The sequence below is a fragment of the Filicampus tigris genome, chromosome 3 (assembly GCF_054856515.1).
Source record: "Filicampus tigris isolate MCC_2025a chromosome 3, RoL_Ftig_1.0, whole genome shotgun sequence".
Taxonomy (NCBI): domain Eukaryota; kingdom Metazoa; phylum Chordata; class Actinopteri; order Syngnathiformes; family Syngnathidae; genus Filicampus; species Filicampus tigris.
In genome coordinates, this window is record NC_141219.1 from 7,544,743 (window position 1) to 7,563,870 (window position 19,128).

Consider the following 19,128-nt stretch of genomic DNA (forward strand, 5'->3'; position numbering starts at 1 on the left):
CATTGTTGGGGAAGCCTAAAATTGACTAACTCTGTGTTACTTTGACCACCACACTAAATTGCTCATAATTTCCGAACATTGTCAACAATAAATCTTTGCTCAACAAAGCAGGAATGCAAATTCATGTATGCTTGGAGATTGCATGTTTGTATTTAATGTTTTTAATGTGACTAAGGAACAATAACAGTCAATTCAACCAATCAGAATACGCAATCATATTTGCTATTAGACTGGATGACTCATTCATGGCAAGAACACATGAATCATGACATGAATTAAATAACAGCAAATGATAGGAAACATATCATCTAATTTTGGCCGCTCAGTGCGTCACTGCCACAGATGGATGTTTGTGACAATCGTGGAAAATAAAAGGCATCCAGGTAAAAGGTGAAAACATTTAGTGCCATTTCCAAATTTTGCCACTGATGTATTCACAACACAAAGTTCATCATTTCTCTCTTGACGTTCCCATAGAAGGGACAAGCCAATTTGACGTCTTGAATACATTTGACCGTCTGTCTACATCGCCACAGACAATTACCGATCTCACCTGAGATCAGGGCAAGCAGTCAGCAACACAACCAGGGAGTAGAAATACGGCTTTCTTACTCAGTTGATTCACATCACAACTTGCGCATGACTGAATGCAATTTTCAGACACCATCAGACAACTCAAAGAAGCTATCAATTTGACATAAGATCATTACGATTGATACTGGGTCAAGCAGCCCCGGTAGACAAATTACACTAAAACAAAAATCAATTAGTGTTTCAATTTTTCCTTCGTGTTCCTTATGTACAATACATATGCAATCCTTCTTCGATCCTACAATCAGAAGAGTTCGGCTGTGTCAGCCCTTTCCCGCGTTCAAATATGTGATGGAGCTGTCGTCCGTGTCGTGAGGCAGACCTCTGCCTCGCTGCTTGGTGACTGATGTGCACAAGGCCACTGAGGAGAGCTTTATTAGGCGGTGCCGAGGACTCATCACTCTCCCTTTGACATATTTGGGACTTACCTTGGTGTGAGGGTGGGGGCATTCAGTGAGCACTCAGTGAGATGTGAAACAGGCCGTACAGCGCATAACAGCCAAGTGAGGAACAGGTCGGCTTGTGTATGTGGGCTGAGGGTGTAGGGTGAGTCATTAAGCAGGGAATGCTCCAAGTCGTCATACTGCAAAAAGTGAGGGCGCCATCACAAATCCATCACTTAACCCTCTCATTCACTCAGCTGACACACAGGTGAAAAAGCTTACACTAACGCACATTCACACACGCACACACACTTAAGCAGCAGAATTGGCTTCCCTATTGTAAAAAAAACCAAAAAAAAAAACAAGCACACATGGGCGCACGCAGCATCAGAGAGAAAGAGAAGCATCCTTCCATACTGGAGCAGCAGCAACTTCCACCGCAATCCATCCTTGTCAGCAGTTGTTTCACAATTTTATGCTCCATTAAATATAAATTCATAGTCAACGTCAATAAATCATTATCTCATTAATTCTGAAATACTACTAAAATTAACATGACACCGCTGTCAACGGAAAACTAATTTCAGAAAAGTTCAGGAAACTGCAGCGGCAGTACCTTGGCTGCAGCGCAGCTGTACATTTGTATTGAAGGAATTCTCAGACTAAATGTCCATAATTAATGTCTCGTTTTGGTTGCACACGAAATCCCACACAAATTTGAAAAATATCTCTTAGGAGGCATGGCAAAACTGCTAACATTAACCATAAGCGTACAGAAAACAATTTAAAATGAAAATAGCCTTCCAAGTATTTAAAAAAATAAATAAATTCAGTAGGGATGTCACAATATCGAAAATATCGCGATATTAAAATTGCCACGCTATATTGTCGTCGTCATGTCACAATATTAATAGCAGCAAATCTACTCAAAAGCCTGTTGTTTTCCATTTTTGCAGTTCCAGCACCCTCTGGTGGTTACGTTATTAGTGCCGTTTAATTTGATTAAGCCTATTTTTTTGTGAATGCTGTCATTATGTACGAAAACAGAATATTGTGATGCTTTTTTAAAACATGAGCTCTGTTTTTTTTGTTTTTTTTTACATCTTGAGCTTTTATACAGTATTGTGAGCTTTTTATATATCGGCAACCTCTCCACAATATCGTGATAATTCTCGTTTCATGAGGTTCATATTGTGATATTATCTTACCGTGACATTTGGATATTGTGACATCCCTAAACAAAATTTTAGTTGCGTTCCTGATAGTGCATGATAAAAACTTGGAGGTTGTCACTATTGGCTTATTAAAGGCCACGTGTGTGTTGTTGTGTTAGGCACGCAGCCAAAACCTTCAAGAACTGTCACGATTGAAGGGGTGACTTACAGGTGCTGACACACTTTGATGACAGACAAATCAAAACGAAGAGGAACCTCGGTTTACTAAGGAGCTGGTTTGTGAACAGATTGGGTTAGACAACATTTTCAAAGAAAAAGTACCTCGATGTATGCACTTTTGTCGATTTGCGAACTGTCTAAGGATCAGTTGAGCTTTTTCTCATCATTGGCTCTTTACATATTGCAAATACACTACTGTTACTGTCGCTCTGTTTTTTCGCCCTAATAAGCTGCCAATACAATGGTTGTTTAAAAAAGGGAAACTGCAAGTGATGGTGGTATTAGGAAGTTAATTAAATTTTTTTTTTTAAAAAGTCATCATGAAACTGGGTGATGTTGCCCTTTTGTGATCTCGCTGGGCAGTAGGTCTCATATCATATCTTAAAGAACTGCTGGCGTCGTTACCAGAGAAAGGTGAAGGAGTCCAAGATAGACCATTTGTCATGTCTGATTCAGAAAAAACTGGTGCACTCACAGCTAAGATCTTACTTGGATAAATACAATGTCATGGAAGTTTTCCAGTCTGGCTTCAAGAAGATGCATAGCACAGAGTCAGCCCTGCTATGTGTTTTCAATGACATCCTCCTGGCAAATGACACTGGAGACCACGTATGTCTCGTTTTGTTGGATTTGACTGCAGCTTTTGATACGGTAGACCACAGTATTCTTTTGACTAGCTTGCAACACCAAGTGGGCATTGGTGGATGCGCTCTAGAGTGGGTTGGATCCTATTTGGCTGGCAGGACTTTTCTGTTAGCCTAAGTTCCTCCGAGTCCCGCTCTGCCCCTCTATCGTATGGTGTTCCACAGGGTTCTATTTTGGGGCCATTGCTGTTCTCATTGGATTTGATGCCCCTGGGTTCCATCCTTAGAAAACACGGTATTTCCTTCCGCTGCTACGCGGACGACTGTCAAATCTACATCCCGCTAAGCAAAAAAGAGGCTTTGTCCTTAAGACCACTTTTGTCCTGCCTAGAGGACATCAAAGACTGCATGTCACTAAATTTCCTAAATTTCAACGAAAAGAAAACAGAAGTTATGGTGTTCGGTCCCAGTGGCACTTAGAAACAGTCATCCATGCCTTTGTTACATCTCGGCTAGATTACTGCAATGCAATTTATTTTGGAGTCTGCCAGTCCTCCCTCAAACGTCTCCAGTTGGTCCAAAATGCTGCTGCCCGCCTACTAACTGGAGCTTGGAAGATCGAGCACATAACAATTTTGGCCTCCCTTCACTGGCATTTCAGGGTCCAATTTAAGATTCTCCTATTTGTCTTTAAATCATTAAATGGCCTCGCCCCGGCGTACCTCTCCAAGCTCCTCCACGCCTACGCACCTTCCCGCAGCCTCAGGTCTGCGGACCAGCCGCTGCTCGAGGTGCCAAGGACCAAGCAGAGCCTCAAAGGGGGTCGAGCCTTGTCTGTCGCTGGTCCTTCCCTCAGGAATGACCTCCCATTGGTTGTTAGGCAAGCCCTTTCTTTGTCCATTTTTAAAAGCCCGGTTGAAGACACATTCTTTTCCGGGGTCAATTGTATATAGTGTTTTATGTCAATTTATTGGCTTTATTTATCTATATTTTAATTTATATTTTATATATTATTTATATCTATATTTATTAATACATGTATCACAGCCTTTTATTGTTTTTGTTCTATTTATTGTATTGTTTATAAAGTGCTTTGTTACAGCTCTAGCTGTTATGAAATGCGCTATATAAAAAAAATTGTATTGTATTGTATTTTAATGTGCCGTCTTTCACTGTGTGACCACACAGCAGTGTTTACATTCACCATAGGTACAGTAGTGGTAAGATAGTCGCTACATCCCACAATGCAACACGGCATTCCCACAATGCAATGTGAAAAACGTGCATTGCGTGATGCATTCTGGGATGCGCAGGCCATTTTGGGCCATACTGTAATCAATACTGTAAGTAAAAAGGCAAAGACACCCACCAATATACATTTTTTAGACATTTTTGTTTGGGGTGTGTAGTTGCATTTTCTTTATATAAAACATGTGCCTTTGCTCAATAATGGTTGAGACACGCTTTGAGACATTATGGTACGGACGGATAAATACATAGACAGTCAAATCATGCTATATGAACACCATAATGGCTTAACACTACACTAGGATTACTTGCTTTCTCTTGCCTATTTCGCACTCTTTCTCTCATACATACACTTATATGCACACACACACATTCGCACACACGCGCACACACAGCTGACCTTTACAGCAAAAAATGAATACATGAATAACACTAAAATCTGCAAATGACAAATCTGCATTTGGCCCTCCAGTATCCCCCGAGGTGATCTTCAGAGAGCAAATGAGGGCAGTTGGATTTAATCTGCTGCCTTTGGGACACACACACGCACGCACACACGCAAACACGCACGCACGCACACACACACATACATGCGCACATCGGCCATTTTTACAATGACGTCAGACAATTTCCAATCTGTATCGTTTTGGATATAAAAGTTTTTCATTTATTGGTACCTTTTAACATGCTCATTTTCTTTCGTTTCTTTTGTTTTTGTTTGCTGTGTTGCTGTTAGAAAAAGTGCCACGAGTACCAGAAATATGACTTGACTGTCACCGCTGATAGCAGTCATATTGAAATGTGATGGCAGACCGATTAAAAATAATCAAATACTTTTTAACGCTAATGTCCCCTTTTGTGTCGTGATTTTATTTATATGGTGCAGTTATGAAGTGGAAAAAAGATGGCTACCAATTAGTCTGAGTTAGAGCCAGTGCTGTGCAAGTGGCAAGAAAAGTGGCAATCAGGTATATTTATTTGAACTTAACCATTATTTGTGCTCCCAGTTAATGGAAAAAAAGAAGGTACCATTCAATGAAAAATGGCATTCCTATCCTCCACTTTTTCCCCCCAAGTATTTATTCCCATATTTAAGACCTATTTGTTGCAGATTTAGAGTGCTTCTTTTAAAAGAAGCAGTCAAGCAGCAAGAACAAGGGAGGCTCCCTTGTGGACGCAGGATGATGCAAATGAGTAAAGACGAGGATGTGGGATCAGGCGGGGGGGCAGCAGTAACAGTTTGATCTTGGATCTGAGAGTTAAATTGTGGTCAAGACCAGAATCAGACAATAGATAATCTCTACAGAGAGAAAGGAAGCAGTCTCTCCCATACTCGTGCGCCTGCATTATGAATCAGTCAGCTGAACAAGCAGGATTCCTCACATACCTGCGACCATCCTGCTGTGCAAGGACTATATTACAAAATAATTAAAGAAAAAGAATCTTAAAGAGGCATGGAAACGTTGGGTTGTGATTATTATTACCGGTACTTATTTTATCCGAACAATTGATATCATTATAAATAATAGCAATCATCTATTTCCAAAGATTATTCATTAATTGTTTCGCTACTAGTGTTGGGTAATGTTGATCTTTCATAATGGTTTGTACTCAAACTACATACAAATATGTAACCGGAGGTGGACATTTTACTAAAGTTTACTGGTCCGTCATTCGTCATCCGTCAGCAGCAAGCCGAACCAAACTGTAATTGTTTGTCGGTTAGACATTCATGTTATTTTAACCACGTTTCCGTCAGTACATGTCAACGGGTCGCCAGTCCGTCAATCGCCAATCCAGAAAAAAGAAGGCCCAGCAGGTGAAAAATTCATTCATCCAGGTTATCTACTTTGTGTGTGTGTGCGTGTGCGTGCCTGATTGTGTGCACGTCCGTGTGCGCGTATAAGTGAGCAAGCCTATGAAAAGGAGTTTGAGGTATTTGGTCTGTTGAGCATCTGTCATTAAACAGTGCGTGTTGTGTATCTTTCAAGGACGACTGCTTCTACATCAACTCATCTATTTTCAGAGGAAAGAAGCAAGCCAAAACAAGCACTGACTTCAATGTTTACAATAGCAAACTGTCTTGAGCTATACAAAATATTCTTAATTGTTCTATGAACCTTTACATTAGTAATGTGTATTCATTAAAATGAAATAATAGGGTTATCAAATGTTATACTTTTGTCCAGTATTTTTAATCTCTGCAATATAGTTTTTTGTGCGTTTAATTTGTTGGTTAAATGAATTAGTACACCCGGCCTCTCATTCGCTGTCGACTGTCACTGATCAGAATAAGCAGAGTAGAAAATGGACTGATCGACGGCTAACAACAAAAGAATTACACAATAAATATGCCAAACCAACAGGTAATTTAGTGGCCAAGAATCTTTTGGGGAAGAGGGAGGCTTATCTTCATTGACTTCAATTCTGCTGTCAACACTATTCAGAAACATTAGTGCTCCCAGTGATTCTTCCAAATCGTCACTGTCATGTGAAAACACTTTTTTGAAAACATTTTTAATTTTCACGTTAATGCGATGTCTGTAACGCGGAAACATCATTCACGTAAAAATAAGAAAATTGAAAAAAATGGATTTAACCCATTAAGGACTAAATCGCCTGTCTCAACAGCTCCCCAAAACCGTCGGTCGTCTTTGGAATTACCCTTGAAAACCTGAAGATTTCCCAGAAATTCAACACTTACAAAATGATTAATATCTCAGCCCCTGTAGCAGACGGAAACATAATTCCAAAAGAATTAAAGAGCTTAGACGTGGCGTTCACACAGGCAAAATGTATTATCATTTACTGTTTCAATCGAAGATGTAAAAATAACGTGTCAGTGCAGGAGAAGCACTATTTTAATTTTTAAAAAATCGAGTGGTAATTAACATCCTCTATTCTGTTACAAAGACGTCAATATCGTAATTGTCTACAAACCATACCAAATCACGTTCGACTGGTTCCACTGGTCGTGCACGTCGTCTATATATCACTGCCGTTACTTACTTTAATCAGAGCTCCCGGCGATCGATGGCATCCGCCATTAGCCTACCTTCGGCTCGAAAAAATTCCACGACATCCTCCGCGGTCTCGCGACACCGTCACGTGTATATTCTGATGCATTAAGTTGGCTAAGAGACGGAGAATTGGATTAAAAAAGGACGGTGACGTATCCGCTCTCCCGGTTTGAAAGGAAAAAAGACGCAACAGCGCTCCCGGCTCTAGTGGTAGAAACGCGGTTATGCGCTCCCGGGCTTAATGGGTTAAGTGTTTTTCACAGGACAGCGACGAAATACAAACAGCGTTTATTAGGAGTCCGGGTACATATACCGCATACAATGCCTTCAAAACGAGAGGCCTGCCCACCCCCAACCTCTCCGATCTAAACAGGCCGTTACACGAAGAGCGCATACCATTGCACATGACCCATGAACCGCCCCACTAACCAATGGCTCTCATCAAGTCACACGTACAGAGCCACTGCCTGGAAAAAAAAAACATGCTACATACAGTATGTTGGGAGCATTCTCACTGCAATTGTATCAAAGAAAGCCGTCATTATTTTAATTTCAATAAAATATAGGCTTACATTCAGCACCAACAACAAATATGCAATTAGAAAAAAAAAAAAAAGAATTAAAAACAAATCGCAGCAGCAGCTGAGTTGACCACCATCAACAACGGCTGGAAACACGCTAGACTTCCCGAGCGGTGTTGAATTAGCTCGGCTGGCAGCAGAGGACCTCCGAGGGCACGGAGGTGCTCGGCCACCCAGGCGGTGACATGGTGAGCTGCTGATGAAGTGAAGGGTCACTACGTGGCTAAGTGAGACCTCACACCGGACAAGCAGGCCAGACCTCAGGCCATCGTGGCATATGGGTGTGAAGGAGGTGTGGAGGCCGAGGAGGGGTGAAGCAGGGGGTGGCCAGGCTGTCCGCTACGTCTCTCACGAGACCCCCAGCTGTCACAACACACACTTACCAGCCCTCACACTAAACACCCACCAGGGAGGAAAGGCAACATCCTTCCTTTCAAACGCAAGGAAAGAAAGGTGGAAGGAAGGGCAGAACAGGAGCAGTCGCTTCTTCCTGTTGCTGTGATGTTCGTGAAACACTAGGATATGACCCACTCGTCCACTAAATAATCCACCCCATTATTTCTCAGGCGTGGCTCCAACCCTGCTAATTATAACTGCAAAAGGATGACCTACATGATTATTTTAAGCCCGGACCAGACTGGTGAGAACCACTGAGCCTTGAAGACAACACATAGCAGCACTACAGGTGCAGATTGAAGTTTCTTTCATCACGACAATAAAAAAATAAGTGAATCACACATAAACGTATGTGAAAAACAGGCAAATATATAATGAAACTTTTCAACATACACATGCATACCATACACATCGGATGCCAACATTTATATAATGTACAGAAAAATAGTTTCTTATTTAACTTGATCTATAATAGAGCATTTCAAATGCTCTGAACATTATGACACAGCTGAATGAGATGGAACTGGAAAATATGGAAACTAGTGAACAAAGTACAGGGGGGGACTAACCCTTGCACACCTACCAACTTGCTGCAACAAAAAATGTGACTCCTGGCATTTACGTTGAAGCGCCACCTATATTGTGATATTGAACCGCACACAACATGGTGCGATTGTCAAGGAAAAAACGAATTGCCCGGGCACTGTGATTGGCCATAACGTCTAGAAGAATTATTTTTACCTGATTTTGTTAGCATTACGTGTTTTATAAAGTTGCCATTTTAGCCCAATTGTTTGCCCGATTTTAAAACAATGAGATTAGTTGACCAACATAAGCACAATGGCATTTTGTTTATGCTGGGCGATGCCACTGCTTGTATTTTGGTTATATTGCCATACTTCCCCTCAATGTGGCAGTGATCTCATCCATGTGGATAGTAAACACTTTCCCTCCACAAACACTTCTTATTTTAACACACTCCTCAATAGCCTCTGTCTGCTGAACGCTGCCTCCAACATTCCTCCAACAACCACACTGCACACCCTCCGCAAGTTCTTTCCACATGAGGGCCGATTGACAGTGTGTCCCAGTACCATGCGTATCACTTAACCCGGTGTCAAAACACAGGTGTAATGTAAGCCCCGAGTGCAGGCGAAGGTCCTGCGCTCATAAAGGAATGCACAAGCTGGGAATAGCATCTTGCATGTAAGCGAGGCCCCTGACAGAGCGTACAGAAGTGAGCTGCAGGGAGGGGAGCTGGAACACGGCCAAACACTGACAGACGGGAGGGCACCCCTCCACTTTAGGGATTTAGAACGCTACGGGAAGTAAATGTGACTCAGCGAAGATGAAAGGAAGAAGCGGCGAAGAGGGCTTTGGGCCACGAATAAAAGGTTTAGAGTCTTTGGTCTTACCATGGTGTGCCGTATATCCGGAATCCCTTTATGGTGACGTCCGAGTCCTGCAGGTACACACAGTTTGTAAGGAGTGACTGGACATTGTCAAAGTCCTCTGGTTTGAGTTTGGAGACCGAGGGGAAACGGTAGTAATCCTGCTTGACCAGCTCAGCCATAAAGTCCTTATCAAAGGTCAACTCGTGGTTCCCGGCGATTACCACCTTAAACTCATAAGGGAGGCCACCTAGGACAAGAACAAACAGGGAGATTGGTGAGCTACGGGGGGGAAAAAAAAAAAGAAGCTGTGCAATAAAAACACAAATGGCATTTTAAATGATGAAATTCAATTACAAACACCCAGAATGTATTTAGAGGCCAGCATTTTTGGCATGTGCACATATGTGTTGTTTCTGGTGATTTGTGTGAAGTGATGTTGGATGCAATTTAAGGGGAACTAGTACGGTATAGTGCTAATTCTTCGAATAATTATAGATTGAAAAGAAAAACAACAGTTTATGTGAAAGGCAGCCCACATAGCCTTAGGACTTCCTTGCGAATAGTCTGTCTGTCTGTCTGTCCCTGTTCACCGAGGTTCCAAGCACATCTGATAGTTCTGCTTGACCACGGCAGACCACTATCCATCTCGGCAGACACTGGGCGGCTGGAAACGCGTGAACCTGAACTTCATAGCGATGAACATCTATTACTATTCTCATCCCCTCATCATTCAACGTCTCCAGTGACCTTTTTGTGCTTCTCTGTCTGGGTGATTTGTCCCCGCTCTCTCTCTTGGCCGCACAAAACTAACTTACTACTTTATTCTAGCCGATTGAGCACTCAACCAAAGGGTCTGGCCTTTATCACCCTTCTCTTCTCCCTTTCCATATTTCTTTTTCACTCAACTGTTTTTTTTCCTTTTCTTACAACCTTCTTATCTACAAATGTTACACGTGAATTACGTGTGATACAAAATGAAACAGAGCAAAATGTGCTCCGTAAAAATGTTGGTAAATTATTTGTATTTTTCTTGACACTAACAGCACACAAAGTTCTCTAATAGTGAAATTTGAAGAATTCTGCTTTCCTATTCTGAATGTTTAATACCAGCTGCTCCTAATGAGCACTTCTCATACCTCGGCATAAAAAAAAAATCTGAAAGTCTGAACTTATATGCGAGCTCCATCTTCCAAGTCTCCAAACTCTCCAAGTAGATCACACATCCACTTAGAAATACACAAACATACAGGCAAATCGCAACACTACATTCCCCAGCCACCACACGGGAAAAGGTGGGGAAACATAATTACCATCAAAGAAATCTCCAACAAAAACAACTGGGAATTTGCTCTGCTTTTTATTGCTACCATAATACATCTTACTAAGTATAAGTAGAGTGACAAACCTAGATTTATATTTTATTCTTCCCTAATAACGTGTAAGATTTATTAAAAAAAAAAACCTCTTGTACCATACATGATAAGGAAAGAAGTGCATTTGTTGCTCTACTTAATAATAATCTAAAGAAGTTAAATGTATTGTTTATGTCGCGGTCACAACTGCCGTTTGTGATTCACATTGCTTTTACATTTACATGTTGCTGTAATGAGGATACGGAATTATTTATACAGTAGTTCCACAAAACATTTGCTTGAGCGAACTGCATCAACATTGTAAATATTGTATGGTCTTTTTGCAGAAATTGGTTTTACTTTACAATAAAAGTCTTTCAAAACTATAAATGTCTATTATTACGTTTCAGTATACAATAGCCTGAAAAATGCTGAATTAGCAAACTTAGTGAAACTGCAGTTAAATTACAAATGTTTTTTGTTGGGACAGAGGTGTTTAAAATATATCTATTTTGATCTATCTATCTATCTATCTATTACGAATATGCATTTACATTTGCGTGCATCATCTAACAGGGAGGACGTCCAGACACACACACACCCATCCACAGCATGTGGTCTGAGAGAAAGGTCAAATGTTAACTGATCCAGGGTGTTAGGTCGCAAAGGTTAAACTAGACACTTAACCACAGCAGTTGCGAGGTCACGCAGGAGGGCTGGAGGTTCATTGTGTGGTCCATGCTTGTTATTTGTGCAATGTGTCTGTGCCACTACGCCGTTTCTTAAGCTATAAAACATCGGGAGGGGGTGGGGGACTAACAAACCTGTGCATGTCAGCAGGCAATTAGGGCTAAAACAATGCATATATGCTAATGATTAAGGGTGTTTAAGCAGCTTAATACCTAGCCAGTCGTTGAACTTCTTGACCTCAGAGGGCAGGCCCAGCTCCGTGAAGTCCCCCATGTGAAGCAGCACATCGCCGTAGGGCATCTGGATGCCGTCTGTACGCGAGTGTGTGTCTGACACGCACACAAATCTGGTGTGGCCGGCTGGCTTTGGAGTGTCATAGGGAATTGGATCCACCCTGAAAGCAAAGAGAGTGCTGAATGTCCAAGAATGTCACCTGAAAAGGTCCTGTAACAAACTAGCGAACCAATCTTGGTGAAGAAAATTGAATGCACCCCAGAATACACATGAAAAAAGAAGAATATGTATAAATACGAGAATTCAAACAAGTATTTTGTGAACAAAACATAACACACACTAACTACATGGGCTGCAGAATATTACATGTGGCCAAGCAAAAGGCATCTCAAAGAAAGGTGACATTACAACTGTGAAAAATGTGTCACTTGCCCTGGAAGACAACCAACCGGTGCGTTGATTGGCGCACAAAAGGAGGGCAGCGGCTGCTTTGTGGTAGGACGGCTAAAGTGCTGGTGCATTAATGTCCTTTCTATCCATTTTCTAAGAAAAAAAAAACACTTAGCCTGAAGTGGAAAAAAATGCTTTTATTCGGGGGTTCAATGTGGGCACATCCTTTAAAAAAAAAAAAAAAAAAAAAAGAATCAGGATTTTTTTTTTCTTATTAAATGGAAAGAAAATAACAGTGAGTGTAATTGACGTCTCCAATGTGCAATGCTCCAGCACTCTGCCAGTAGACCATTATTTCATTAGAAGGGATGTCACTCTGCTGACAACATCAGACACATAATCAACGCTGCAATCTTCAAGCTGACAAGCGCATGTGTGTGCATACAGGCACTTAACATGCATGTGAGCACAAACATGGCATGGAAATCGGCAACAGAGGCTGGTGGAATCAAAAGGCTGGGGTAGACGTGATTAGCGTAGATGGAAAGCAAACAGCGCCACACAAAAGAATTTTTGCAGGAAAGAGGCGACAGCATTTGTAAGGGTCTAATCAGAGACCCTGTTTTGTGTGGAGCAGAATACGACATGTTGAAGGGCATCACAAATTGCCTGGAATCTGTTGTTGTTCTGTTTTTCATCTGAACAGTCATCTGCTAGGTCATGCTAATAGTAGTACAACTGAGGACAAACTGGCCACCGTCTGTAGTGTCAAGCAAATGTGCAGTCTGTAGCCACCATCTGTGGTCATAGTCTGTATTTATATGCATAAGCCGCATTGTTAGCACTAAGATAGTTATCTGACAAGGTAAAAAAAAAAAAAAAAAAAAAAAAATAGAGACAAGGTTGAAGTTATCAGTTTCAGTGCTTCACAAGATGTGCACCTAACAGGGATGTGCAGGCAGGGGAGGCAGTGCCTCCCTGATTGGGTTTCGATTGTTGTTGATTGAGATGAATTGGCATTTCATTTCATTGACTTGAAATGATTTTACTAACCGATTTCCATTTCTAAAATTTGACAATTCAGCTCTTTTGATGAAAAATTCAACTCCTGATGTGAGAAAAATGTGAATCGCCTAGTGAATTATTTACTTTAAGGCATTACTGTCTCACAGCTACTCTTGTCTGCAGACACGTACCGCTAGCTACAGAAAACATATGAACAAAAATATTTCATTGGGTCATGCTAATTGTAATCTAATACAATATTAGCTAGTAATGTATACTAATGCAAACAAAAAAAAAAAAAAAATCCCATTTACTGTAAAATTGTTGCATGTGGAAACAGGTCAAAACATCTGTTGCATTTTTTATTTTGTAAGTCTATCTTTGCATTTGCTATAATGGAATTCAAAGGGCATGTACACAGTTTGTAAATTTAACTAATACACACACTCTACAGTTTCTCTATTGCTTAGCCTTTCAAACATAGGAACACTATAAGGTTAAGTCAGCAAGTGTGTTCAATATTGAATATATGGGACCAGGAGGACATGAAAAGCATGCAAAAGGGAATTCAAAGGTAATGATATTTTCACTTGACTTTGCACAGTAAATTAGTGGGTGTACTCTAAAAAACACACTTAAAGACATGCCAAGCCAGCGGAGCAGCAAATCGTATTGGGGCGTTAGCTGCTGATTAGATTCGGTACTCTGTGGCGTTTGAACGTCATGCAGTTTTACAGGATTCAACCACGCTCGTCATGGAAGAAACTAAGATAAATGCAGAAAAGCATAGGATGACGAAACCCACACGTACAGTATGCAGCCATTTATATGTGCGTCGAAAAACAACCTGCGAGAAAAATAGCCATGCTCTATTTCCCCATTCCTTTGATAAACAACCTACCCTGAGATGTAAGTAAATACCAAGCAGCCCCTATCAATTAGAGCAGGTCTGAGCCAAGAGAGCTCCATAATAGTGTTGCAGTTGCCCCACAGTAACACAAAGGGAGTGCTCCAATACATTGCAGTATAACGATCCAGAAGTTCATTATCAATGTTTAGTTCAGAACAGCGCGGCACATACGTCTGATCTACTACCAACTGAGACGGACAAAATGAAGTCTTGCTGCTCTCGAACAGCGGGTAAAAGAATAGTCTTCGGCGACAGACGGAAGTATGTTCGCATGAAGGTTTGCGTTAACGTGTGTGTACCTCAGCATGACACCAGTGAAAAGGCTGCAAAGGGGAAAGAGCGGGGAAGGGGAGAAATGCAAATGCGTTCGAGGAGGGCAGCAGCACACTTTCAAATCCTGCATGACATTGGAGCCGACAAAAAAAGCTAAAAGGTCTGAGGCTCCACAAATGCCTAAACAATGAAGAAATGTCTGTGAGCTTTCAGCGGTGAAACTTTCGCGTGCCCACATAGCCTCACTTGGGGTAAAAACATTACAATGGAAAGTGGCTGATAGATACTCAAAATTACATTTGTGTTGAATACGTAAAACGCCAAATGCAGTAATTATTTTTCTCCTTCCCACAAAATTCCCATTACATTTACAAGTACATACAATTTCAAATAAAAAAAAATGTCCGAACGTGTGCAGAAAATATTTATAACTGTCAAGTCGTACACAAATTCAAATGTTACTGTGTGTACAGTGTCAGGTTTTGTAGGTAGGCCAGGTAAATTTCCAAATCTGATCAATATTATCTGATCATATTTTATGTACCTCTATAATTTTGCAGGTGAGAAATATTTAAGGCCTGGCGTTAAATTTCACTTTCATCATTAAGTAGGAACCAGTAATTTGCGTGAAGTGATCAACATTCTACAGTAAGATTGGCAAGCCAACAGGCGCATCATTTAAAACTATAAACAATTTTTTCAACGAAATCATACAGTAGAAAACTGAATTGAGGAAACCATTGTTTTGGTTCCATATATCAGCCAGTAGTACAAGCGGAAACCCAAAGAAAGGGAGGTTGGGAGTAGAGCGCTTTGCTGTCTGTAGGAGGATATTTAATTTGACTGAGCACACTTGGCTCCCGAGCCTTTAGAAAAATACACAAGCAAACAAGGTCAAAGTTCAGCATGAGCTCGCTCCTTAAAATGTGACATTAAACTGGCAGCAGATAAGGAGGTCACCATCTCTGTCACTCTCGGAGTCGCTGAGCTCAATACAGAAGCCGCATAAGCACTATGATTGATTGCACTGCTTTGCCATGCGCAAGTTTAGCTGATAAGTCACCAGAGTCTTCATGCAGCTCTGACTAAGGCAGTGGCCGCTTGCTCACTGACTGCATATTGTGCATTTATGTTTAATATAGAACTTCCAGATCATGTGGGGGGGGGGAAAGGGGTTAAAACTCACCCCTTAATCCCATGGGAAGTATGTTTATATGTATTTGTTTTAAGCACAATTACTCTCGTATCATATCAGAATGCGATTTTAAGGATATAGCCATGATCACATTTGCAGAAAATTCTAGCTCTCGATTATAATTTATTTGGAATGCTGAGGGCACCTCCTATAAAGTTTGGACAAAATGTGAACAAACTATTTTTAATGAATGCTTATCTTGGAGACTCATTAACAGATTAATAAAACACCACAAGGTTCAAGATGTCATTAGTATTAGTGAAACTGAATACGGTGTAAATCGCAATGTCGGCTGCTGCACATTAATTTGCAGTTTCTCATCATTCAAACGTGCGTCTTGTTATAGTTAGCGTAATTGTTGGTACCTCTCATTGGGTTCGTGGGGTCAATTAGTGCACATTTACTGCTCAAGAGTCTGTCGACTTGTCTCAAAAAGAAGCACCTGCCAATCGCCATCCAGTCCATATGTCCCTCTCGACCAGCTGCCACCCACTGCTATGAGATTTGCCTCTTGCACCTCTGATCTTCACATGCTCAGTCCGCTCATGCTAATGGAGTCATCCCGCTAATGATTTCTCATCGATAAGACAACCAGAACCCTTCAAACCTCTGGGTTCAAAGGGGGGGGATGTGAAAATAGACTGCTAATCAACCAAAGCTGACCCTTTCATACATGATAAATAGGATCAAGACTTGCACACTGACTTGTTCACAGGCCAGCACAGAAACAAAGCAAAGAGCAACATGACTGTAGTTTATCATCCTTTAACACAGGTAATCCTACAACCTTGTCGTCGTTGCGACTTGAATGAATGCTCCTTTCTTTTCTAGTAAGAGAGTGACTAAAGGTGAGATGCAGGTCATGCGAATTAAAATGCTGAAACTGTTGTGTGGCCTGAAGTAACAAGAATGAATTTACAGTTGTGTTAAAAATAACACTGCGTGAACTAAAAAAAAGAATCTTGTATGATCTATCGTTCCTAAATTAATATTCAATTGTATAACCACTGCTTTTGAGAACGGCTTGAAAATCTGTGTAGCATGTTCAACGTCTTGCACCTGTGATCAAATATTCAGGAGGATTTGACGTCACAATTACCCTGAATTTCTTGGTTTTAAGTCAAAAAGATTTGTGATGTCAACCAGATTAATCGGATTATGCCTTTGACATATATCATAAGGGGAATTTCCAACCCCTTGTGGGTTGGCCTTCAAAATGGTTTGAAGAAAATATCAAAATGTGCATTACGAAGATATTCACACCATTTATTTTTTTTGTTTTCGTTGATGGTGGGACTGACGTTTTTCCATATTTGTACGCTTCGTGCAATGATGTGGGAGGAGAGGCGATTAAAAATTTTGATGAGAAAGAGAAGAAGAATTTCTGGTCAGTGTGCACATCTTGATGAAGAGGTGTAAAATCAGTCTAGTCAATCAATGATTGTCCACAAAAACACAATAAATTCCACACATATACAAACAATGGCCCCACCGCCATTGGCGGGGGATTGGAACCAGGCCAGCTCGCAAATAGCGAAAATCCATCTATAATTGACAGCCATTAAAATGCAGAGTAAAAAATATATATACAATGCACACAATCTCGCCAGTCCCACAAAAAAAGAGGGGTTGGCTCCCCTGCCCCAAATCTCCTCCCAAAAACAAAATATTGAAAAAAAATTTAATAAAAGTTTAACCTGCAAGTATGCGGGGTGCGGCGGGGTTCCACTGTATATATCTATATTAGTCTTTCACAGACTTGAGACTTCCTTTATCGCTTGTTCAGTGGAAACATCAAATCACAATGTTCCCCATTTCCAGCATCTATAACCTCTGCCTCGGTTCCCCTCCCCCTCCAACAGATTTAGCCCCAAACATGCCGCTCACTCATCCACGGTGCAATACCATTTCTCAGAGAGAAGCAGAGAGCGCGCCTCTCTTATCTTCTGCGTTTCAGCTGTCTGAGCTAATTCAATAAACTTCAGAGGAACAAAATGAACACAGGAAGAACGGGTAGGGGGATGGCGACTGGAGGCGGGTGTGCACAAGGGAACAGAAAGCAGCAAAGGTGGGAGACAAGAACAAGCAAAACAAGAAAACCCAAAAGGACAGAACGAGGAAAAAGTACACGCGGGGTGATTACAAAAATAGAGCGATACGCACACAAGCAAATTACAAACAAATTCTGATGATTTAAGGAGGATATGATGCCACTCTGTGCCTTGAGGCCCCCGACCCATTCTTCATTTGTTCAGCCAGCATGAGTTGCCTCCCGTTACTCCTGCTATGATGGGCAAGCGTAGCACACAAAGCGCCCCATGTTGGAAAATCGGCAATGGGAAAACCTTCCGGCACTACGTCGGGAAATAAATTGCTTCTGCTAATGCTCCTTTCATTACGGCACAGGCCTTAATTGTGCTGCTGACAGTCTGTGTGGCTGCAGGGCTGATGGGAGGGAAGGTTGTGAAGACAAGCATGACGTGAATGGCACAGCTGAGCAGCAAGATGCAGACTGGCACGAAGGAACTAGTGACATATAGAACAACAGAGCCATACAATGTTATCTGAAACAAATATCAATGACAAAGTACGTTGAAAAAAATACCGAGATAAAGTTAGTTTCACGTTTTAGTAAATGGACATGCCTACATGTGATACAAAAGCGTGGCGCAAACAGTGTGGCACAACGGTGACAATGTGACATTATGACAAAGTTGGACCTACCATCAAAGCTAATTAAATAAAAAAGGAAAATTGGTCAGGCTCCACATATGACAACTTGTGACTACAAGGTCTTGCATTCTTTGTCTGATTATAGGCGAGTTGTCAAAAGGAAGGTCTATTCTTTGGGGGAAAAACATCCACATTTTGTGAGCGTTACATTACAGTCAAGGGTGCGAAATAGGTTTCATGAGACTAAGAGTGAAAGGCGGCTTGTAACAAATTCGTTATTCTTATTCTTATTACTACTACTTAACGTTACTGCTTATCGATACGGTACTTTAACCGTATTCTTATCGGCGCTTTGTTGTTTAGAAAAAATAAACAAATAAAGCAGTGTTAATTCATATTTTAATGAATGAACTTGCCTTGCAACGGTAACAACATTAATGTAATATAAATAAAAACAATGACTTAACAAAAAAGGACCGTTTTCAACTAATCACAATTAAAATGTTAATGTAATCACGCTTTTGACTATTTCATGCTCTCCGCCATGATTGCCAATCACTTGTGGCGCTGACGTTGCGGTCAGCGGTGCTGTGCTAAATGTGAAAGATTCACGGGTGATCTCCCTGTTTTCGTCATCCATTGGAAAATCTTGTGGCTGCTTTAGCTTGTTATGGAAAAAAGTAGTTGGAAAAAGAAAAGGCAAGATGTCTCGCCATCCCTCCGCCCTTCTCCAGGCGATTTAACTCCAAGGCTTGGTACCCATCCCGAGATGAGATCAATACTCATTTTATCTTATTATACATGGGCGTGTTTCA

General features: G+C 41.1%; 1 protein-coding gene across 2 annotated transcripts in view; it reads right to left on the reverse strand.

Annotated features, from left to right (window-relative positions):
* The window catches only part of mpped2a (metallophosphoesterase domain containing 2a), a 48,017-nt gene that overhangs the window by 18,554 nt on the left and 10,335 nt on the right, over window positions 1–19,128 (reverse strand). For both annotated transcript variants that reach the window (XM_086026625.1, XM_086026626.1), the window contains exons 3-4: window positions 11,846–12,027; window positions 9,613–9,838 (exon numbers count right to left, since the gene is read on the reverse strand). In XM_086026625.1, coding sequence (XP_085882751.1) covers window positions 9,613–9,838; window positions 11,846–12,027 — 408 coding nt within the window. The remainder of the gene's footprint in view (window positions 1–9,612; window positions 9,839–11,845; window positions 12,028–19,128) is intronic.